This window comes from Scyliorhinus canicula, chromosome 10 (genome assembly GCF_902713615.1).
Source record: "Scyliorhinus canicula chromosome 10, sScyCan1.1, whole genome shotgun sequence".
In the NCBI taxonomy this organism is placed as follows: domain Eukaryota; kingdom Metazoa; phylum Chordata; class Chondrichthyes; order Carcharhiniformes; family Scyliorhinidae; genus Scyliorhinus; species Scyliorhinus canicula.
Window position 1 is genome coordinate 160,224,956 of NC_052155.1, and position 23,959 is coordinate 160,248,914.

The 23,959-nt window shown below is 44.7% G+C and overlaps 2 protein-coding genes across 3 annotated transcripts in view; one reads left to right on the plus strand and one right to left on the minus strand.

The window, feature by feature from the left end:
• The window catches only part of LOC119972736 (mitochondrial folate transporter/carrier-like), a 31,270-nt gene extending 28,583 nt beyond the window's left edge, over window positions 1-2,687 (plus strand). For both annotated transcript variants that reach the window (XM_038810040.1, XM_038810041.1), the window contains exon 7: window positions 1,845-2,687. In XM_038810040.1, the coding sequence (XP_038665968.1) occupies window positions 1,845-1,974 (130 nt within the window). In that variant the 3' untranslated portion in view covers window positions 1,975-2,687. The remainder of the gene's footprint in view (window positions 1-1,844) is intronic.
• A 1,943-nt stretch (window positions 2,688-4,630) lies between these two features.
• On the minus strand, window positions 4,631-22,225 carry LOC119972739 (collagen triple helix repeat-containing protein 1-like). The gene is made up of 4 exons (XM_038810048.1): window positions 21,797-22,225; window positions 11,118-11,339; window positions 7,479-7,695; window positions 4,631-5,125 (listed from the first exon to the last, which is right to left on the minus strand). Exons 1-4 carry the CDS (start codon window positions 21,908-21,910, stop codon window positions 4,980-4,982), a joined length of 699 nt encoding a protein of 232 aa, XP_038665976.1. The 5' UTR covers window positions 21,911-22,225; the 3' UTR covers window positions 4,631-4,979.
• Window positions 22,226-23,959: the final 1,734 nt, after the last annotated feature.

A 23,959-nucleotide genomic window follows, 5' to 3' on the forward strand; every position in this document is an offset into this window, starting at 1 on the left:
GCTCCACCTTTAACACCCATGATCCTAGCCGAGCTCATTCAAACTCCAAAACCTAGGACTTGGCTCCTCCCTCTGCAACTGGATCCTCGACTTCCTGACAGAGCGACCACAATCAGTAAAGATTATCAACGACACCTCCACGATAATCCTCAATATCGGGTCCCCGCAAGGCTGCGTACTTAGCCCCCTATTATACTCCTTGTGGCAAAATCTGGCTCCAACTTCATCTACAAGTTTGCCTTAGTGGCAATGACACGACCTTAGTGGGTCGGATCTCAAACCACAATGAATCAGAGTACAGGAGGGAGATAGCAAACCTAGTGGCATGGTGTAACGACAACAATCTCTCCCTTGACGTCAGCAAAAATAAGCTGGTCATCGACTTCTGGAAGCGAAGTGTTGTACACACCCCTATTTCCATCAGTGGTGCCGAGGTGGAGATGGTTGACAGCTTCAAATTCCTAGGTGTGCACATCACTAACAATCTGTCCTAGTCCACCCACGTCAACGCGACAACCAAGAAGGGACCACTCTACTTCCTCAGGAAACTAAGGAAATTCGGCATGTCCACATTGACTCTTAACAATTTTTACAGATGCACCATACAAAGCATTCTATCTAGCTGCTCGTCCCAAGACAGTAAGAAACTAGAGAGTCGTGAACACAGCCCAGTCCATTATGCGAACCCGCCTCCCATCCATTGACTGTCTACAATTCCCACTGCCTTGGGAAAGCGGGCTACACTAACAGATTAAAAAGCAGCTTCTTCCCTGCTGTTACCAGATTTCTGAATCACCCTCTTATAGTCTGAACTGATTTCTCTGCACTTTACTCTGCTGTTATAGCACTTTACTCCGTATGCTTCACCCAATGTCTATGTATTTACATTGTATATTTATTATCTGTCCTATCTTTGTTCATGCATGGAATGATTTGCCTGGACTGTACTCATTTGGCACACGTGACAAGAAATCTAAATAAATTGTTCCCAGTGACAGGGTGGGACGACACCGATTTAAGGTGATTGCTAAAAAACCAAAGGTGATGTGAGAAAAATCCTTTTTTGCGCAGCCAAGTTGTTAGGACCTGAAATGCACTGTTTTGAGAGTGTGATGGAGGCAGTTTAAATTGTAGCTTTCAAAAGAAATTGGATAAGCACTGGAAAGAAAAAAAATTGTAAGGTGATGGTGAAAGATCAGGGGAAGTAGGACTAACTGAATAACTCTTGCAGAGAGCTAGCATGGACATAGCACATCGAATGGCCTCCTGAGCTGTAACCATTCAATGATTCTACGGCATCCCCACATCTTAAGTCTATTTCCTCATCTAAGGCCTTCCTCAAAGTCAGACAATTTAATCAATATGTGATTGTCCCTAATACCTCCCTTCCTTGATTTGGCACTTTTTATTTGAAACTTCTATGAAATGCTTTGAAATGTTCATTTATGTTAATGATGCTATATAAATGCAGATTGTTGATGTTTTGTGTTGGGTTAACCAAAATGGTCTTTTGATGCTTGTATAGTTGCCAATTATATTACAAGCATATTGACCTAGATGAACACATGCTTTTCATCCATCATTGTCATACGGCTTCTTGACTTCCACTATTTCAACATGACATGGTTGGGTGCATAAAGGTTTGTGGGTGCAAGCAGTAAATTGGAGTAACTGATATTGGTCTTCAGTATGAAAAGTATACAGGGAAGGGACTTCCTGGATGTTAAATTGGGGTTTCAGGTGTTTTTGTGTTGTGACTAAAATAGTTGCTTGTAAGTAAAGGGGAGGTTACTTTTTAGTAATGTGTAATTCCAAAATTGAAAATTGCCAATTTTTTGTTTCAGAAACGAAGGGGTTCACGGATTTTACAAAGGAGTTGTTCCAAATGTGCTTAAAGTGACTCCCGCATGTTGCATTACATTTCTGGTATATGAAAATGTATCTCAATTTTTACTTGGTTTCCATCAATCCTGAACTTTGGACTGTTGTCAGAATTCAAATCACAGAAGGATCTTATTTTACCCCCCCCCCCCAAAAAATCTGCAAAGATGAGAAGCACATCCAAGTGCTCTCTAATAACCACTTTCAGCACCACCAGATGTTGCAGTAGTTTTTTAAATGCTGCTGTTAAAATATTATTGATTTTATTATATAAAGCTACAGTGCTAGCTGATATAGATATGTTTTTTTTCTTCACTCATAGGATGTGGGTGTTGCTGGCAAGGCCAGTATTTATTGTCAATCCCTTAAACTCAAAAGTTAAACTTCTGAAGGTCAGATGTTGTCTCTGGGTAACTTGTTTATTAATATTTAATAGTTTCCTTTTTAAAAAGATCAAATTTCCTGACAATATAATCCACAAGTAACAGTGTGCAAGGAGCAACTAATGTCAAACTGAATTGCTAAAAATAGTAGTTTGTTTTATATTCTTGCAGTGGTATTTTGTAATAATATATTTGGTACAATAATACACTCTTAATTAATGGGGGTTTATAGGTTTAAAATGTAATTTATTAAGTAAAGTTAATTATGATTCAGCAGGAACGGTTTATGTACTGTGTTCTGGGAAAATTTACAATCCTATTTATGAACGTCACAATCATAATGTTGCTAAATCTAAATATTGCAATGAGCCTTGTTCCAAATGGCAGAACTAAATAAAAACTTAAGTTATGGAGTTTGGATAATGTTGACTTTGGTCTTCATCAATCATTATTGGTGGTGTGCAACTCCCAAATTATAATTCTGACTTCCTTATGTTGAGACTTTTTCCTGTGTGGCTACTTAAAATATCTGTTTAGTTGCTGACTTCGGCTGAGTGGAAGCAAAGGTGTTACGTGGCACTGTTGGGACATTTTTCTACTTCACATTATTTTGAATCATATACGAATATTCAAGATGTAGGAGCAGGTTCAGATTGGAGGGTGGCGAATGTAACCCTGTTATTCAAAAAGGGAGGTAGAGCGAAAACGGGGAACTATACACCATGAGCTTAACATTGGTAGTAAGGAAGTTGCTGGAGTCCATTATCAAGGATTTCATAGCTCAGCATTTGGAAAGCAGTGGCGTAATCAGACAAAGTCAGAATGGATTTATGAAAGGAAAATAATGCTCGACAAATTTACTAGAATTCTTTAAGGATGTAGCTCGTAGAGTTAACCAGGGAGAACCGGTGGATGTGGTTTAGTTAGACTTTCAGAAGGCTTTCAACAAGGTTATAGCAGATTAATATGTAAAGTTAAAGTACATGGGATTACGGGTACTGTCTTGATTTGGATAGAAAGCTGGTAAACAGATAGGAAGCAAAATGTTGGAATAAATGGGTCTTTTTCTGATGACAGGCAGTGACTAGTGGGGTACTACAGGGATCTGTGCTGGGACCCCAACTGTTCACATTATGTATTAATGGTTTGGACGAGGGGACTAAATGCATTATCTCCAAATTTTCAGATGATACAAAGTTGGGTGGGAGGGTGAACTGTGAGGAGGATGCAGCGATGCTTCAGCAGGATTTGGACAGGCTAAGTAAGTGGGCACATGCATGGCAGATGCAGTATAATGTGGATAAATGTGAGATTATCCGCTTTGGTAGCCAAAATAGGAAGGCAGATTATTTGAATGGGTGTAAATCGAGAGAGCTGGATACTCAGCGAGACCTTGGTGACCTCGTCCATCAGTCCCTGAAAGTAAGCGTGCAGGTACAACAGACAGTAAAGAAGACAAATGGTATGTTAGCCTTCATAGCAAGAGGATTTCAGTATAGGTATAGAAATGTTTTACTGCATTTCTATAGGGCATTGGTGAGGCCACGCCTGGAGTATTGTGTGCAGTTTTAGCATCCTTATCTAAGAATGGATGTTCTTGCTATGAAGGGAGTGCAGCAAAGGGTTACCGGCTGATTCCTGGGATAGCGGGACTGTCATATGAGAAGAGACTAAGTCGGTTAGGATTATATTCATTGGAGTTTAGAAGAGTGAGAGGGGATCTCATATAAACTTACAAAATTCTAACAGGATTAGACAGGATAGATTCAGAAAGAATGTTCCCGATGGTGGGGGAGTCCAAAGCTAGGAGTCATAGTTTGAGGGTCAGGGGTGAACCTTTTAGGACTGAGGTGAGGAAAAATTTCTTCACCCAGAGAGTGGTGAATCTATGGAATTCACCACCGCAGAAAGTAGTTGAAGCCAAAATGTTGTGTCATTTCAAGAAGGAATTAGATATAGCTCTTGGAGCTAAGGAATCAAGGGATATGGGGAGGGAAGGCGGGATCAGGGAATTGAACTTGATGATCAGCCATGATCATAATGAATGGCTGAGCAGGCTCAAAGAGCAGAATGGCCTCCTGCTTATATTTTCTATGTTTCAGGTGGAATTAATCTGACCATTTAAATCACTGCTTGCATTGTCATCTAACTTCTAGTTAGTTCATCAATGCTAGTATATCGAGGCTGAATTTGATCATATCTCTTCTCCTTCAGTAAACCTGTGGTATTCAAATCTTCCAGGTTGCTTTTTATTTAATACTATGAAAATCCAGTATTTTAGACGGAGTCTTCTATGAATGTTCCAAAAATACGTAAACCGTGCCAACTTTGCAATTTTATAACATTAAGTAGAACAGTACTGAATAGTTCAGCAAGTACATTTTTATTCAAAAGGTAGCAAAATTACTTTGGGTGATATCAATTAAGTTGTTGGTCACATTTTTTGCAAATCAAAAGACGTGTATAATGGGTAGCTGTATCACTATCAACTTTTACACTATCACACAAGTCAAAATTATTCTCATAGTCCAAATTTCACTTGTATTTCCATACTTATGTTCAGGTACAGAAGTACAGCTGAATCCATTTGCTAAAACAATTTTTAATATTTATTTTAATTTCACTGGGTATTTTAAAGTTACCAAAATGTTTAATTCAAAATCCATGTGTGAAACAAATGGGGCAGAAATGGCTCTTGATCATTTAGAAACCAAGCTATTTTGGCATCTCCTCGATTATCATTCGTGATACTGAGTTCCAGCCAGTGGAAGCATCACCTTGTGCATAGCCATTTGAGCACAGCCCAATCCAAATTGAAATATCCACTAGACCAGCATTGATTCCTTCGCACAGCCCTTCCACTGTGGAAAGATTGAATAGAAATGTGTTAGGAAATTGCAAAGAACAAACACAACTGAGATAAAGATCTTAAAAACAAAGTTGCAGTATAAAATTAGTTTCCTTGTGAACATAGACTTTAGCTGATAAAATACATTAATATTTCCCATTAAATATTTGTATGGTTCTTTCCCTAACTCTGCCAACTCATGCAGGTGACAAATTAATTTTATATTTTTGTGTTTCAGTGCTTTTTCTCTAATCAATTTGCAACTCAATGTTGGGATTAAGAAACCTAGAAATTGGAGAGTAAGAAATCTGAGTCTAGAGATTTGGAAGTGAGAAACCTGGGTCTAGAAATTTGGAGCAAGTAACCTGGGCCTAAAATTGAGAGTAAGAAATTCAGGAGTTAGAAATTTAGGATTAGAAATTGGGGAGTAAGAAATCAGGGCCCAGAGATTCAAGAATGAGAAATCTAGACCTAAATATTGGGAAGTAAGAAACTTGGGCCTAGTATTTAATGAGTAGGAGAGCCATGCAAAATTGACCTCCTGCATCATCAGTGTCTATGCTACATGCGTTGCTCATAAAATAGATGGAAATCTGGCAAGACGCATAAGAAGTAGGAGTAGGCAATTCAGTCTCTCGAGCCCGCTCTGCCATTCAATATAATCATGGCTAATCTCCTCTCGGCTTCAACTCCACTTTCTGTCCGTTCTCCATAACCTTCAACCCATTACTAATTAGAAATCTGTCTATCTCCTCAAATTTACTCAATGTCCCGGCATCCACTGCACTCTGGGGTAGTGAATTCCACAGATTCACGACCCTTTGAGAGAAGTCATTTCTCCTAATCTCGGTTTCAAATCTGCTATCCCTTATCCTAAAACTACTACCTCTTATTCTAGGTTGCCCCACAAGAGGAAGCATCCGCTCTACATCTACTTTGTTAATACCTTTTATCTTGTATACCTCAATTAGGTGTCTCGTTCTACTGAACTCGAGAGTATAGGCCTAAACTGCGCAATCTCTCCATAAGACTCACCCCATATCTCTGGAATATATCTAGTGAGCCTCCTCTGAATTGCCTCCAATGCAACTACGTCCCTCCTCAAATAAGGAGACTAAAACTGTACAGAGTACTCCAGGTGCGATCTCAGCAAAGCCGTGTACATTTGCAGCAACAATTCCCTACTCTTGTACTCTATTTCATGAGCTATAAAGGCCAAAATTCCATTTTACTTTCTTATTGCCTGCTGCACCTACAGGCTAGTTTTCTGAAACTCGTGCACAAGGACACCCAGATCCCTCTGCACTGGTGCATTCTGAAATTTGTCTCCATTGAGAGAATAAGTTGCCTTTCCATTTTTCTGACCAAAATGGATAACCTCACACTTATCCACGTAAAACTTCATCTGCCAAATTTTGGTCCACTCACCTAACTTATCTATATCCATTTGTAAATTTCTTATTTCCTCATTGCAACTTACTATCCCACCTATTTTAGTGTCATCTGAAAATGTGGCTATAGCACTTCTATCTGTACATTTAAGTCATTAATATATATTGTAAATAGTTGGGCCCAAGGACTGAACCCTGTGGCACACCACTAGTTACATCTTGCCAACCAAAAAAAAATCCATTTATCCCGACTCTCTGCCTTCTGTCGATTAGCCAGGCTTCTTTCCAAGCTAATAAAATACCCCTAATCCCATGTGATTTTACCTTGTGTATTAACCTTTTGTGCGGCATAACCACTGGGGTAACCGTAAGACCAGCAGAGGGTGAAAGAGATCAGGAGGGCAATAAGTGATTATGTGGAGGAGCTCACACTTTTGATGTGAGTCTAGGAGCAGCACTCCTGACTCCACATTTGGCTGCAAATCAGGTAACGGCAATTTTTTTTTTTTTAACATTTTTGGTGGAAGAGCCCTGGTTTGGCTGCTTGTGCCTGAGGGATCTGATTGCAGCAAGCAGTTCTTGGGTGTCATCTCCCTTAAAGTAGGGGTCTGAAATAATGTATTAAGCCCACAAATGTCATTGGCAATGCACCAAACGCCTATTATAGAGGGTGCTTTGAACACACGGGTGCCGTATCCACTATGGTGAGCATCATTCCCCTGGTGTATATGTTAGTATGTGCATGTGCCTTAATGGACCCTTTGGTGCCCATTTTGCATGGAAAGGTGCTGAACAATTCAGTTTAGAGGCTTATAGCTTTTGCTTTCTCCACAGCCTGTAATAACTGCTGGTCCCACAACTGAAATCAGCAGCAACCAGGGATTTAATTTTCAATATTTGGTAGCAGATTTTTACGCAAGTATATTTGCAATGAAAAAATAATTTGCTGCTGAAGTGCAAGTGTTTACAACAAACCTGAAGATGTGCGATGTATATTAATAGTAGAGTTGAATTCTGGGCTTCCTTGATCTAAATAGACGATGGCTTCAATTGGCAGTGGACCATTACACTCAGCACCATTAAATGTAAAGTACCAGCGTTGACAGCAAGCATTTTTGCATTTCAGACGAAGGGAACCAATGAATAACACCTTGAGAGCACTGTCTGTGCGCATCTTGGTGAATGTACATTCCTGAGGCAAGACACAAATAGGCAGAAAGTCAGTATTCAAATATCTTAACATATGACTTTGTAAATCATATTCTCTTCTACACAAATAGATGAATTTCTTTCTATCAAGGCATGAGGCTAAAGAGTTGGTGTTTTGGGAAAGAGGGGTTCCTTTTAGTGGAACGAAGACAAGAGGGAAATGTAGAAAGGGATGGACTCTACCTGAACCAGGATAGGTTCCAAGTCTTTGCAATAAATATAAATAGGTGACAAAGGCTTCAAGCTAAATGGGAGGGTTGGGAATGGGATGTACAGAAAATTAAATAAATCTAAACATAAATGAAACAAGGGCTTAGAAAAGACTAAAAATTATGGTTAAAAATGAGGAGCTACCATTAAAAACGAGTTAGTGCACAGTAATACACACTGCCCATAAAATAAAACATGAAAACTGGAATAATATGTTGCAAAAAAAAAAACAGACATGGTTGAGATTACTTTCATAGATAGACTTTCATAGAATTTACAGTGCAGAAGGAGGCCATTACTAAAAGATGACTTCAGAAAAATCAGGACTGCAGGATGTAAAGTATTTAGGAAAGATAGAAAAGGAACAGTTTGAGGTGAGTGGGTGAAGTAGCTATGCTTATTGGGGGAAACAATGGCAATGGGAAAAGTGATGTTTGCTTCCATTCCCCCAAGGGTGGTGATGATGTATTTGTATTACAGGACTAGTAATTCAGAGACCCAGGCTAATGCTTGGGCCTCTGGTTGAATTCCACCATGGCAGATGGTGAAACTTGAATTCAATAAAAATATCTGGAATTAAAAGTCTAATGATGACCATGAAACCATTGTCAATTTTCGTAAAAACCCATCAGGTTCACTGATGTCCTTTGGGAAAAGAAGTCTGCCATTCTTATCTGGTCTCTGTCCTTGCCTGGTCTCGTGCACATGTGACTCCAGACGCATAGCAATGTGGTTGACTCTTAACTGGCACCCCTACACTAGTCAAGCAAAGCCCAATATCGTCATACTCACCAAATTATACTTGCCAGACAACATCTTTGACACCATGTTACTTGGTATGTCTTGTCCCACTATCAGGGTGGACCCACCTGAGGTGGTGGCATAGTGGTACATAGTTGGGAGGGAGGTGCTCTGCCAGTTGTCTCTGGGCCTCATGAAGTCAGAATGGAACGATTGGGGAAATGCAGAATATTGAGTCCAGACTCCATGAAGTCACATGGCATCAGGTCAAATATGGGCAAGTAAACTTCCTGCTAATTACCACCTGTCCCGCACACATGAGTGTGGCCTCAACCGGGACCTGGGATTCATGTTGCATCACATTCATCCCCCACCATCTGGCCTGGGCTTGCGAAATCCTACCAACTGTCCTGGCTTGTGACAATTCACACCTCTTTAATCTGGGGTTACCCCTATCTCTGGATCTGTGCAGACTTAACGACCTGCAAATGCTCGCATTCTAAGCATTGTCTTGCATCTATGAATTTGTCTATATATATGTTTCTGGAACATACCTCTTCATTCTCCTGAGGAAGGAGCAGTGCTCCAAAAGCTAGTGTTTGAGACAAACCTGTTGTACTTTAACCTGGTGTTGTAAGACTTCTTACTGTGCTCACCCCAGTCCAATGCCGGCATCTCCACATCATGAATGGGCATGGGCATTGCAACTAACAATTCCTGCACCCCAAAATCATGGCAAACAAATTTATCTCCTTTCATGCAATGCTATATAATACATGGGCAAAATTTTAATATGCCTCTCAAACCAAACAGTCTTGGATGGATGTGGTCAAGGGAGTGAATAGCAGGTGTGTAGTCCCTCGAACTTGGAGACAGCGCTCCAAAAGGTTCAATGGCCTTCTGAGGGCAGAAAATATGAGTGGCACCTCACTGTCAAGTGCTGTTCCCACACTCTGACTCTGACAGCAATTTCCTGCACAACACTCTTCAGAACAATACACTTTGCAGCTCCATTGATTCCTCTCCCCAGGCACTTTCACACACTCCCATCTGAACAGCCAACACTGACATTTACCCTCATTTTACTGGCATCTCAGCCACCCTCCACAACTGGTCTCCATACAAGCCATTTCTGACACGCATGAATCCCTGCTTTCTCTTCTTCTAGGAGAGGAGAGAACAGGGCTTCAGGGAGAGTCAGACACCTGGGGGTGGGGGAGGTGGTCCATGCCCACCGAGTCCACGAGAAAGACGGTCTTGTTCCTGGAGGCTGCAGATATTGGCAATGAACTGTGGTGAAAGCATAAGTCTCACACATATCAAAAAAGCTGAACCTCCACCCACAGACGCTGTGTTGGGGCTACCAACTACTAGGAGTTGATTGGGGGGGAGGGGGGGGGCTAGGTAGGGTGCTCTTTCAGAGGGTGGGTGCAGACACAATGGGCCGAATGGCCTCCTGCACTGTAGGAAATCTATGGCAGTTGGTGCTACCCCTACCTCTCCTGGTGTTTTTAGTTTTGGTGTTGCTGCTCCTGGGTCTTCACCCAGGATCCATGCTTTGGCTGCACATTCTACTCTTCATTGCAGTGACGGCTTACAGCCAGGAAGATCCGATTAAGGTGCCTAAGTTTGGTGAAATGACTTCCAAAATGTTGGAAATCACCCGTGACACAGGCTGTCACTTCATTGAAGTAAATGGCATAGATGCAATTAAGAGGAAACGAGACAAGCAAAGGTGTGGGAAGGGGATAGATAGATAGTTACAATGGTAGATTTAGAAGAGAAAAGATGGGAAAAGGTTTGAGTGGAGTAAAAACAGCATGGACTGGTTGGGCCGAATGGCCTGCTTCAGTGATGACTGTTTCGGTGTCGAATATTCCATGTAATCCTAAATAATCCTATTTCACATCTCAAATTATGACAAAACGTCATTTTCTGAAATGATCCCATTTTCTTTCTGAATGTCAAAAACTGTTTTGCAACCCAAACATTGTTACCCTCCCTCACAAATAGAAATGTGGTTGGCAAGAGTGACAAAAAAAATAATGTTGAGAAACATACCAGGAACTATTCCCTCCCTGCTGGGGTGAGGCTCCGCTGATTTATTGTTCCCCTTCTAGGCCTCAAAGGTTAACTATCATGTCAGCACCATTAATCACATCATTAACTGGGCCTCTAAGGCATTCATTATCAGCTCTAAATGACTGCAGCAAGATTAACTTGCAGAATCCAACAACCATCTTCAATGCGGAGGTTCAGGACGAGAGGGTTTTGGTTTTGAGGAGCTTGTGAAGAGTCAGAACTCATGGTTTATCCCTTCTTTACCCCAAATTACTGACTTTACATCAAACTCATTAATCACAAGTGCTGTTAATGTGTCATTCTATTTCTGCAATTTCTGATCCACTGGAATAATATTCCAGTGCTTCATCTGCCTCATTTCACTTCACTTACCGCGATTTTGCCGAGGTCAATGCCATAGTTGAGCGCTTTCCAAGCGCACTGCTTGTAGTTGATTCTCCAAGGTTCCTCGAGGCGCTCCTGCATGCACTCGCCTTTCTCTCCCTTGGTTCCATCCCGTCCCGGAATCCCTGGGGTTCCTGGGATACCGTTTGTTCCGGGATTACCCTCCCGGCCAGGAACCCCTGGTGAACCCCGTATACATATATCATTATGCTGCATTAAGGAGAGAGAACAATGATCATCAGATTCAATCAAACTTTAAATGGACCAGAAGTGACCCATTACAATAGATGTAGCACGGAACCACAACCATTTCATTCTATTCTAATTCCCCACATGTACAGCTCTGAGCTTTTGTTGCCTTTAGGTTTCCTGATGTTGGGTAATCCTCACACTTTTAGCTTGGAAAAGACTCTTTATCATTAACTTGCCTTGTACACAAGGACCAGTTTGAACTGGCTCTGTTACTCATCATATCAGTCTCCACTGTGAAATATGCCCCCCCCCCCCCCGAAATATTTGCACCTAACAATTTGTTCCCAGCTAATTAGTTCCTAGCTCTTTGCAGATATTTACAGAGAATGCAACAATGGTTTTATTGAAGACACAGGGTGCTGCAGAAAGAAGTGAGATTAGATGGGTACAGAGGGATGTGGGTAGTGAGGGCTACAAGGAAGCAAGTGGGGATCATCTCTGTACTAGAGATTTGGGCGTAGAGCATCCACAAAAGATGACAACTTGAGAGGTGGTTATGAAAAAGTTAAAGGAGGATGAGGTTAATAGAGGTCAGTAAATTCAGAGGAGAAAGATGAGCGGATGAACATGACGAGTTGCAGAACCTGAGGGGGAAAGGAGGAAAGATATGTTAGAAATTGGGTAGGAGAAGGATTGGAAAGGACAGGCATGGTGAATGGAACAAAATGAGGTACAGAAAGGAGAGGTTGAGAGCACGGGAGAGTTTAAAATTAAAGTGGAAAGGGAGGGCTAATAAGGAGGGGAGAGAGTCGACAGTGGTTGCTCCAGGAGTCCAGTAGTGGTGAGTAGTGGCCTAATATTTATGTTTATTAAGTAAACCATTGATTACAGAGAGATTACAAATGTTGTTTTAAGTTACCTGAGTGACTACATGCTCACACGTTCTCTGAAGTCGCTAATCTTCATTTCACTGGCGACTGCTGGGCTATAATACTTAGTGATTATTCTATTAATAAGACCAATAAAGAGCATGTCATCAATAAAAGTGTATGATAGGATGGGTTGTTGAGGTAGTCCCAAAGCCTTTTGAGGGCTTGGGGGAAATGGTGAGTGTTTTTTGCAGTATTGTGATGAACGGTATTTACCTTTAATACCTTGCCCCTTTAAGAGGCTTGGAACCCTGGGGGACTCCGCCTCTGGCTACGCCTCCAGGAAACAGTATATAGGATAAGGCTCCATGTGGCGAGCACACTTCTCTCGAATGCTGTCCTGTTCTCTGTATATTAAAGCCTTTGATTACCGACCTCGCTCTCGCGTCGTAATTGAGAGTGCCTCAAGTATTGAAATGAACTGTCATTGTTTTTACGTTCATACTTGAGCTAGTGATCCTTTTGACCTGAAACCAAAAAACTGCGAACACCGAGGCAGGAATAGTGTTTTTCCTTTACGACACAATAACCTCTGGTTGCCATGTGTTTATTGAGTTTTCGCAAATATTCCAAATAAATAAAATAAATAATGCCTTAATGTTTTCTCAAAGTGAGCAGCACTGCTCTTGCATCTCCAAACAATAATGGTCTCTAAAGCAGGGACTCTCAACTTTCCGGCCTCTCAGGCCCCCCTCCCATGCTATAAAAATTACACAGACCCTTTGTGCACAAGGGGTTTTTTTTGTTGCAAAACTTGTTGTACAACTAAACATATTTATTATTATTGCTTTACTCATTTAATGTGGAACTTGGTTACTGGTGCTCAACAACAATCCTGTCATGACAATGGAAATCGGGGCCACGAGATTGGGTTCCCAAACACTGCTGGTGCCAGTGCCTCGGAAGCCTCGAAATGAAAGAATGGCAACCAGAGCACTTCCAGCCACCATTGGCACAGCCCGTCCTGACTGTGGGCGTGCCGAGCACATGCCAGAAGCACACTGATAGGCCGGCTTGCCCTGTCGGTGTATCACTACTTTCAGCTTTGGCATAATATGGGACATCCTGTACCACACTGATCCAGTTAATTCATTCTCATCGTCACTCCCTGCTGAAGATGCATTCAATTGAATGGGGGACTGTACCCACTGCCCCACATCCCAGCACCTGTGCCAACCCCCAGCTAGTATAATTTAAAAGGATAGCCATTTAACTTACGGATGAGGTGCTTCGGACTTTCATTTTCAGGTGTAGTGTTGGTGTCAGTTATGTGTCGTGTTCTTGGAAGAGCTGTGCCATATTTTGTATTTTGACGAGAATGTTGGTGGACTCTGACAAGGAGGTCAGTTGAGTTTTTTGCCCTCTTGGAGAAAGCCTACTTCAGTAATGGGAGCTATTAGCTGCAGTCCCTCTTGGACTGCGACTGATGTAGAAATGGAGCATAGGTATCAGAGAGGGGAAGCCGTGCCCAGAGGGAGGGAGGCGAGCTCTCAACAGAAGGCACTATCTGCAGCACTTCTATCTCCACCTCAGCCAAGAAGAGTGTGTGAGGCACCTGAATTTCACCAAGTAGGCGGCAGGTGTATTGTGTCCCCCCACCCCCCACCTCTGCAACTCGACCCATAACTGCACAGCGATGTGAGAACGGCACTGTACTGGCTGTGAAGTTCACCATCATCCTCAACTTCCATACAGTGGATCCATCTGGGCGGGAGTAGGTGTGATCAGCAATAACTCACAGTTAAATAACCATCGCTGCATCAGGAAGGTCACAAAGATCCTGTACCAGAGAGGGAACTTCATCATCTCCTTACTGAGTAGAGAGAGGCAGGCAGAACAAAGAATTTGCCAGACGGACTGTATTTACAATGGTGCAGAGGGCATCGACTGCACACATGTCAGGCTGAATCTTAACAGCTTAAAACATTTTCCAACATCAGGACCAATAATGGGTTCCATATCTTCTCGCTTCTTCAGTCACCCTCTGGCACAATTTTCTGGGAGGTAGCCAATTAATAGGCCACCTTCATGCTCATCATCCAATTAAGGATGGTCAATGGGTCACCAAGACAAAAGCCTCTGACACTGCAACACAGCAGCACTGGGTCAGCACTACTGAGACAAAAAAGGCTTGTTTATGGCTGTGGGCTTTTCAACCTCCGAGGTATCTTTATTGGGCCAATGAGAGGAGGCTCTGAATGGTGTTCCAGTCAGCCACAGGGGGTTGGGGTGGAAAACAAGAGGTCCATGTTCACACCATCTGCAACCTTACACTTCATGCCTGAGATCAGGATGAGAGATGGATGGGATTTGAGAAGGGCCATAAGGCAGGAATAAATCATCAGGTATGTGGAAAGTATAAAAGGTAGGCATGAGGCTGGCATCATTACAGGGTGTGTGAGGGTGAGGAATGCTATCTCACTCTATAATTACTGCTTAATCTATCCTCCCACGTTGTAACTTACGCGTGTGTGTTTGCATGTTTGAACCTTGAGTTAAACTAAGCTAAGTACAATAAATACTATGCTGCTTTTTTTTTTAATTACAAAGAAACCTGTCCGTGTTTGTCTTTTATCATCACAGCACAAAAACAGTTAAACACTGAATTGCCAAGCATGTTGTTTTTATAAAACATGTTTTGGCCAATTGAGTAGTGGGGAAAAGAGGGACCCATTCTACCCCTCCTCATCTGATCATAACACATTAGTCATGGAGTGATGGAACCATCAATTCACCAGACACGTGTTTTCCGATATGAATATAGGCTTTAATCTACTTACTACAGAGCCAGCCTGTTACCCGTTGATGAACTCTTGGTGAACTGCAGGCTGACTCTGGACAAGAGTATTTATACAGCAGCACAAGGGGGAGGAGTCATGGGCGGAGCCAAGGGTGGAGCCCTGTACAAGCTCCTGAGCATTCCCAGAGCTACTCCCCCTAGTGGTCGGATAACGCTACAAAGATACAGTGTGAATTACCATGTTACATTCACCACATGGAGTAGAAACAGAAATTGCTGGAAAAACTCAGGAGGCCTGGCAGCAACTGTGGAGAAAGAAACAGAGAACGTTTTGAGTCAGTATGACTCTTCTTCAGAGCAGAAGAGAGGGTGATATGTGATGGATTTGACACTACTGTTGGAGCAAAACAGAAGTTCAGGGATAGAGAGGAGCTGAGGAAACATTTTACTAGAATGTCCCACCAGCCTCCGTTTTCAAAGGATTATCCCCCACCAACATTAGCACAATGCCACCACCAAACACATCTTGGCCTCACCTCCCCTGCCAGCATTCCATAGGGGCATTTCCCTCCGTGACACCCCGTTTCATTCCTCCACCACCCCAACTCCTCATCCCCTTCCCATGACACCTTCCAGTGCAATCGCAGAAGGTGCAATACCTGATCCGTTACCTCCTGCTCCTCACCTTCCAACGCCCCAAACACTCCTTTCAGATGAAGCAGTGTTTCACTTGCAACTAAATTATAATAGCATTAGAGAGGTTCCCCACTGTATCGCCCCCCAAACATTGGGTGGGATCTCAACCCCTCCCCCACCCCTCCCACTCGCAGACATGATGGTTTACAACAGGTTTGGCAAAGGGAAACCACTGGGAACATACAAGTAAGTATAGCCCCCGGGGGGTGAAGGACATGGCCATGCAGTACCCTGGCATTGCCCCCTGCACTGCCAGATTGCACCCTAACGGTGCCTTGTGCCAGGGGTCAGTGCCAGGGGAACCCTTTAGGGAACTCCTTTGGGGGGTTCCCCTTATCTGTGGGGGTGGTTCCCTCTGTGTATCTGAGGGTCCCCATATGTGTGGGGGACAGGGGTGGGTTCCTTTATTATCAGAGATCGTGGTGCCCTTTTTGAAGGGATTCCTGGCTTTGCTGGCTTTCTACAGCCCTGCCCGTCCAATTTGATGGTGTGGCCCATGCCTCGTTCTCTTTTAACAGAGTGCTGCGTAATGTGACAAGGAAAGCAGGCCATCCGCGTCTATTTTCTCGCCTCAGCCAGCACTCTGTGCAGAAATGTAAAAATTTCACCCGCTATTTGGTCTCTGTTTTAGTTTCTGGCCACTGATTTAGGTGGAATGGCCACGCTAAAATTGCTCCTTCGTGTCCAAAGATGTGCAGGTTAGGTGAGGTTACGGGAATAGGGTGGGGTAGTGGGCCGAGGTGCAGTGCTCTTTTCAAAGGGTTGGTGCAGACTCGATGGGCTGAATGGCCTGCTCCTGCACTGTAGGGTATCTATGGATTTACAGGAGCCATACTGTGTCTCAATTGCCCCTCCACTATTCTGCTCCAGCACTGCAGTATCTGACTTTAAATAGGTAGATTGTTTTTTTTATTGTCGCAGGGTCTCGCGGAGGTTTTAATCCTTTACCTTACTCTTCTTCAACACAATCCTTTTCCTTGTGTGACACTGGGTTAAGTATGAGATTAGATTTAATATTGATTCCAAGAAGCCACTGGGGATGAAGATTCTTCTCCTGCTTTTCTTCACCGGGAGGATTGAACAGTTGTGTGAAAGAGATTTTCATCACCCTGTGACCCTAAGTCCACATCTTCTGTCGCGGACATCTTTGTATCAGGTGTGGCATCAAAACACATATTATAAATTAATGAACCTAGGGCAGCACGGTGGCCTAGTGGTTAGCACAACCGCCTCACGGCGCTGAGGTCCCAGGTTCGATCCCGACTCTGGGTCACTGTCCGTGTGGAGTTTGCACATTCTCCCCGTGTCTGCGTGGGTTTCGCCCCCACAACCCAAAAATGTGCAGAGTAGGTGGATTGGCCACGCTAAATTGCCCCTTAATTGGAAAAAATAATTGGGTAATCTAAATTTTAAAAAAAAAATTAATTAACGAACCTGAGTTTAATCTGCTTTTTCTTGTGCACCAAAACCAATCACAAAGGCTACTAGGTGAAGGGGAATTGTCCATGGACCAGTTCTCTATCCCTTTAGTTCAGGGTAAGGAATGCACAAAGGTTCTGTTCAACTGAAGAAACTCCCCTGCCCTATCCTCGTAACCCTGTAACCCCACCTAACCTGCACATCTTTGGACTGTGGGAGGAAGCACAGGTTTCCTCCGGGTGCTCCAGTTTCCTCCCATAGTCAAAAGATGTGCAGGTTAGGTGGATTGGCCATGCTAAATTTTTCCCTAGTGTCCAAACAAAAATTAGGTAGGGGTTACTGGGTTACTGGATAGGATGGAGGCTTAAGTAGGGCTCTCTCCTTCTGCACTGTAAACTCTACGATTCTGTGAAACTGGAGACCCAGAGAAACCTGTGCAGACACGGGAAGAAGGGGGAGTGCAAACTCCACACAGTCACCCAAGGTCGGAATCGAACCCGTGTCCTTAGCTCTGTGAGGCAGCAGTGCTCACCGCTGTGCCACCATGCCGCCCGGTCATTTGGCACTTGGTCGCTCTCCTATATCACTTGGCACTCACTCCTCAACTACCCTCATCCACTCTACCTTCTTGCATGGTAACTCCCAAAGCCTGCTGGAGGCACAGCCCCAAGACAACCAGGAATCACACTTGCGAAGATATTACCGTGCCTCACAACAGCAGCACATAGCAGGCCTTCAGTCACGTTCTCCCCTCCCCGTCCCACATAGCACTATATCAGTGAGAGGCAATACAAGCTGCCATAAGGCAAGGTGATGGGAAACAAGGGCCCTCTCTGCTCCATGAACATGTTTACAGTATGAGCGGTCAACGTATCATAGACTTGTGCAGCACGGAAGGAACAGATTTCACCCCATCATGCGTGCACTAGCTCTCTGAAAGGTCTATCCAATTGATTATGTTCCACTACGTTTTTACTAGCTGTCTTGAAGTTTTCCTTTTCAACTATACACCCAGATCTCTTTTCAAAGTTACCATTGAAGCAGCTTCCTTGCAACCCGTTCAGACAATGCAGTCCAGACTGTAACAACATGGGATGGATTTCCCAGTCACCCAGCAAGCTGCGTACCGGCCATTCGCTGGTGTTGGGATTCTCTCTTCCCTTCACTTGTCAATGGAATTTCCCATTGAGGCCATCTACAGGGAAACCCACAGATGGGGCTGTGCCGTCAGCAAGAAAAGGGAATCCCAAAGGCCAGAGAATTCCAGCCCAAGCTGCAGAAAGATATATTTTTCTACTTTCTCCTTTGGTTCTTTTCCCAGTCATCATAGGGCAGCAGGTTGGCCCAGTGGTTAGCACTACTGCCTCACAGCGCCAGGGAACCACATTAGATTTAGGCCTTAGATGACTCTCTGGGTGTGAATTAACCACAGCGTTGCGCCTGGTGCGGATCTGGGCATGCCGGTTAAATAGCGAGAGAGACCAAAATCGAGATCCGTGCCTGGGGCGAATCAGTTCGCCATCTAACCACCCCACTCCTGGTGGTGGGTTCCGGATCCCGCCCAAACATGTTGAGAAGATCATTGACCCCAATTAGTACCAATCTCCATCTCATGAGCAAGATGGAAGTCCAATATAATTGCTTCCCAGGAACTAATCGGTTCCCCGGTGAGAGGTCATGTGGGCATTATTTAGTACTCCCATTCAAAGATTTGTAGCTGGCGCAATAGCTGTTAAGGAGACTGAGGAGGTGAGTCGCCATTTTTATTTTTGGGCGGACAGCCCAGGGGCATTGTAGCTACTTCCCCAATGCTCAGTGGGCTCAGCAATCCCCCCAGGGGAGATGCGCCTAGTCAGGGGCCTGGGCATCATAGGTCGAGGTCGCCCCGGGCTGAGATTTGGGCACAACATTTGGAAAGTAGTGCTATATATAATCAGACAAAGTTGGCATGGATTTATGAAAGGAAAATCATGCTTAATAAATGTACTAGAATTCTTTGCAGGTGTAATTCGTGGATGTGGTTTATATAGACTTTCAGAAGGCTTTCCAGAAGATTTCACGCAGCAGATTACTATGTAAAGTTAAAGCGCATGGGATTGCGGGTAGTCTTGAGATGGATAGAAAGCTGGTTCAGCAGGCAGGCGTCACCGTGCCATCCTGTTCTGCCCGCTGAACTTGAGATGCACTGGTGTCAGGAAGGGAGGTTTCAGGTGAGGTGGAGACCACTGATGTCTCCCTAGTTGCAGACACCAGGTCAGCCTCCAGTGCCTCCTCCTCCCTGATGGTGCCCATGAGGCCCTGGAGGGTCTTTATGGAATGGAGGGGCAGCTGGAGTGAACTCCAGAGAAGTCTGAATCATCTGGCTTTGCCAGCCCCGAGAGCCCCCCATTGTCTGCACCATGGTATTGACACCCTCAGCGATGGTCCTCAGTTACTGGATCATGCTCTGCAGGCCCCGCCAATGTCCACCTGTGTCTGGGACACATCCCTCAGCAACTGAGGCATGCCCTGCTGTGCCTCGGCAATGTCCACCTGCGTCTGGGACGCATCCCTCAGCAACTGAGGCATGCCCTGCTGTGCCTCGGCAATGTCCACCTGCGTCTGGGACATGTCTCTCAGCAACTGGAGCATGACATTGATGCCCTCACAGGCTCAGCCATGCCTTGGACAATACCACTGAAGTCACTGAACTTGTGCTCCAGGCTTTCCACTGGGGTCGCCACCCTAGTAATGTTGGCCTCAGTGTTACACATCACCGGCAAAATCTCCTGCCTTTGGGACTCCTCCTATCAGCTATGCACTCGGCCGAGTGTTGCTGAATCCCACTTTTAAATTGTACCATTTAGTTTGTATTATCTCTTCTCATTCTTCCTCAGCCATACCTTCACTTGCTTTCAGCGGCTCTGGAAAATCCCAGCTGCAAACGAGGATGGAAAATTTTGGCCATTATGCCAATTCTGGATACTGCACTTTAGGAAGGATGTGAAGGTACAGTTGGCACCCCTCCAGCTAATGGAACATCTGGCACATGAAAGACCCTGGAGTCTTCACGTAGGGTGATCAACCCTCCCAGATTTTCCAGAGTCATCTCATAATCCAAGGTTTCATCCTGTGTCCTGGGTTATGCCTTCGCGGGATGTGTTTTGTCTTGGACTTCAGCTTTGACTCATCTCTGTACATGTGCAGAACCCAGTAGGCGTGCAGTTTGAGTCTGGGGTGTACACCTGCACACCACCCTGCTTTTACAGTTCTCCCAATGGTCCACTCCTCCCATAGTCTCAACACCACCACACTTTCTACTGGGAGTTCCCACGTGGCACAGGACGTGCATTCCACTGGACCGCGGTTCCCTGCCACATCTTCATTTATAACACAATTAGCCAATTAGCAGGAATTACCTGAAGACATGTCCGTGATCTGGACAAAAACAAACGCGCCAGCCATTCACCAAACACCAGGCGCTCCTTTACCTCCTGGCTCTCCGATTGAAAACAGCTTTAGTTAAAGAAAGAAAGTGACTGACTGCTCACCCGATATGCTCATCCTCAAGGGCGCCTCCTCTGAACCTGCTGTGATGTGTTACAGTCGACCCCACTTTTGCCACAATTCTGAGAATCCTCTGGGATTGCCCTCTCATTCCCACTCCTTTTAAAATCAAGCCGGCTCTCGCTCGGTTTTTTGTGCTACTGGACTGATAGAAATGTTTAATATCCCGTTTGCTTGGAAACCCTTCAGGACTCCCCCCCCCCCCCCCCCAGCAACAGTTTTAGGATTCTCAATGCCACTGTTTTGACCAGCTGATTCCAACCCAGGCGCCCTGATCAGAAATTCGGTTCAGTGATTTTAGAAAGATGTGTGAAGATTTTTTGGGGGGAATGGTTAATATTAGTTACACGCGGCGTGTGTCCAACTTCTGTTCCCACCTATTCGTGTCCAGAGAAAATTGTGAGACTCGATTTATAGGAAAGATATTGCTGATTATCATCATTATTGCTCTGAACGCTAATTAATAAAAACAAAATAAATAACCTTTATTGTCACAAGTACACTTGAGACGTTTTAGTCAACGGTGCAAAGTAAATATCCTTCTCAATCCCGGGATAACCCTCCAGTCACCCCAAAGGAGCATTGCTAAACATAGCCAGCAAGTTTCCAGGAACTGTATCCCACAATGACGAACCAATTGTAGGTTTTAATGAAACCTTTATTAAGAGAGTATATTTATAAAAAGCGGGTGAGGCTAAATGAGGGTTAACTAAAAGATTAAATTAAAGGAAAGCAGTGTGCTGCTGCCTTGGGATAACTTCACCACGCACCACCTTCACATTAACTGAAAGCTCAATACTACTTTTATAAAATTCTTCCCTGCTGTCTGAAGCTGTATTCTGCTCCAGCTCCCCCCTCCTCCCCAGCCACCTTCCCGCCCGAGCCTGTCGCTTTCCAGCCACTGGAATGGAACACAAACCAGTCCTTCAGCCGCGGGTTGCTGTTTGTAAACAGTGGCTCTGCTGGACACCGCTGACAGACTGCAGCGGGTCGAGGAGGGGGATTGAAAGACGGGTGTCACACGCACTCGGTGTTATGTTGCCAGAATATTTTCACCCCCAGATTGAGCCACACCAAAACGGGAGGGAAGTCAGAATCATTTTTTGACAGAACTGTGTGGGACAAAAGATAAAGACAGATTTTACCCTTTCCATGAACTCCTCATCCCGTTGACGGGCAGTCCTTTTCTTGCCGGATTCGGCGCCCAGTAGAGGTAGAATGAGCCAGGAGAAGAGCAGTACGCGACCCAGGGAGCCCATGCTGGAGGGAGGGAAAGAGAAGCGGCTGAAACCGAGGAAGGGGGCAGGGAACTCACTCTGGCTCCAGCGCTTTGCAAGCGTCTGCTTCAGATCGTGGACACCGACATCTGCAGGGATTTCAGGAATGTCTCAAATTCCCCCCCAGAACAACTGACTCACTCTCCTTGCATTCAGAGCGAATGCAAGAAACTTTCCAAACTACAGATCACATCTTTGTGGGGAGGTTGGCGATTTCTGGACGAAATGAAAATAAAGACATGGGTAGAAAAGCGGCTCTGCGGTTTGCTGGCGGATACACGTTATGAACCGCCGCTAGATTGGAGACAATGAAGCGTTTGTGGTTCGCTCCTTTGCAGCTGCAAACCCAATGAATGCAGTTTTCCAGCTCAACATTTTAAACGTGGCGTGTCAACAGATTTGGACAGATTGCAAGGCGCAAATGATAGGATGTGTAAATAATATGCTTCAAAAATATAGTTATCAGAGCTTCGAATTGCAGTGCATCTTAACGAACGTTTTCATTTGTGTTGCAGTCAGCATTCACCGCCCCTGTCTCTCAATTAACCAGTGCAGATGGTGCTCCATTACCAATATGTATTCACATATTGGGTCCAGTCCGACACTGATTCTGAGCGGACCAGCGCCGGGTAAAAGGGACGCTCAGATCTGAACTGATTTGGGGGTGAATACTCCGCTCCAGTGCCAAGTCATGCCCTGATCCGGAATTTAGGCTGAATTCCCATTGGATCCATTCCGCCTCAATACTCCCGTTCAGGTGTAACTGTAATTTAAGTGCACTGGTTCACACAAAACCTTTTTAAAAATTCATTTTACAGGATGTGGGCATCTTTGTTTAGGCCAGCATTTATTGCCCATCTCTACTTGCCACCGCTGCAGTCCTTAAGATGCAGGTATACCCACTGTGCTGTAAGGGACGGAGTTCCAGGATTTTGACCCAGCGACAGTGAAGGAATGGCCGATATATTTCCAAGCCAGGGTGGTGAGTGACTTCAGGTGGGGGTGATCCCAGGTATCTGCTGCTCTTGTCCTTCTAGATCAGGATTTTTCAAACTCAGGATCGCGACCCGCATGTGGGTCACGGGCAGGGGTCGGGAGTGTCATGGAGCGAGCGATTGCGGCGTTCCCAGTCGTGGGAGGAATCCCCAACGGCTGCAACTGGTTGTAAATATTGCCTGCCACGGACAGTCCCTGATTGGTTGTGCCACTTGGGAGGGCAGGTGTCACGAGGCTGGGCTGTGTGCTGGTCACCACACACGCTCGGGGGCAGAGGTTGACGAGCTTTCACGTGGACACGCGATGCCAACATTGGTGGCCCCAGACTGGAGCTCTGCTCTAGTGCTCGACCTCTGCAGGCTGCACGGCTCGTCCCCCCGCCCCAGATCGGCAATATGCGACCTGCGGCTCTGTGGTCAAGCTGTTCAACGGCCAGCGTGAAGTACTGGTCGGGAAGTGGTTAGCAGTTTGTGACTGGGGTGGATGCAGCTACTGGACAGTGAGAGCGAAGTTAGGCCAGGTTTGTCAGCCAGGAATACCGATCAAACGAGACCAATCAATACGGCTGGCACATGTCATCACTGGAAGAAGCCTACACAGTCATCATTTTGTGTCGCCACTCACTGGAAACCAGGAAGTAAGTGCTTTGGTGAGAATGGAAAATGAGAAGACTTGAATGTTTGGATAGTGCAACCAGTGGAACCAGTAAGAAATATTGTGACATTGTGTTTGACAAGTTATTTCATCTCGTCTAAAGTCATAGTTTGTAAAGTAAAAACAAGATTGTATTATTTTCTATGCTTGTTTAATGTGGTGAATTATACTGTATTGTAATTCACACTGTATTGCATTGCATTATATTATGTCCTTGTGGGCTCTGTATGTGAGCCGTTGCGTGGCTCTGCCCATAGGGGGAGATGAGGAGCTTGTACAGGGCTCCACCCTTGGCTACGCCCATGGCTCAGCCCATGGCCCCTCCCACTACCGGAAGTATAAAGTGCTGCAGCCGTAAGCCTGCTCACAGTTCCTCTGGTT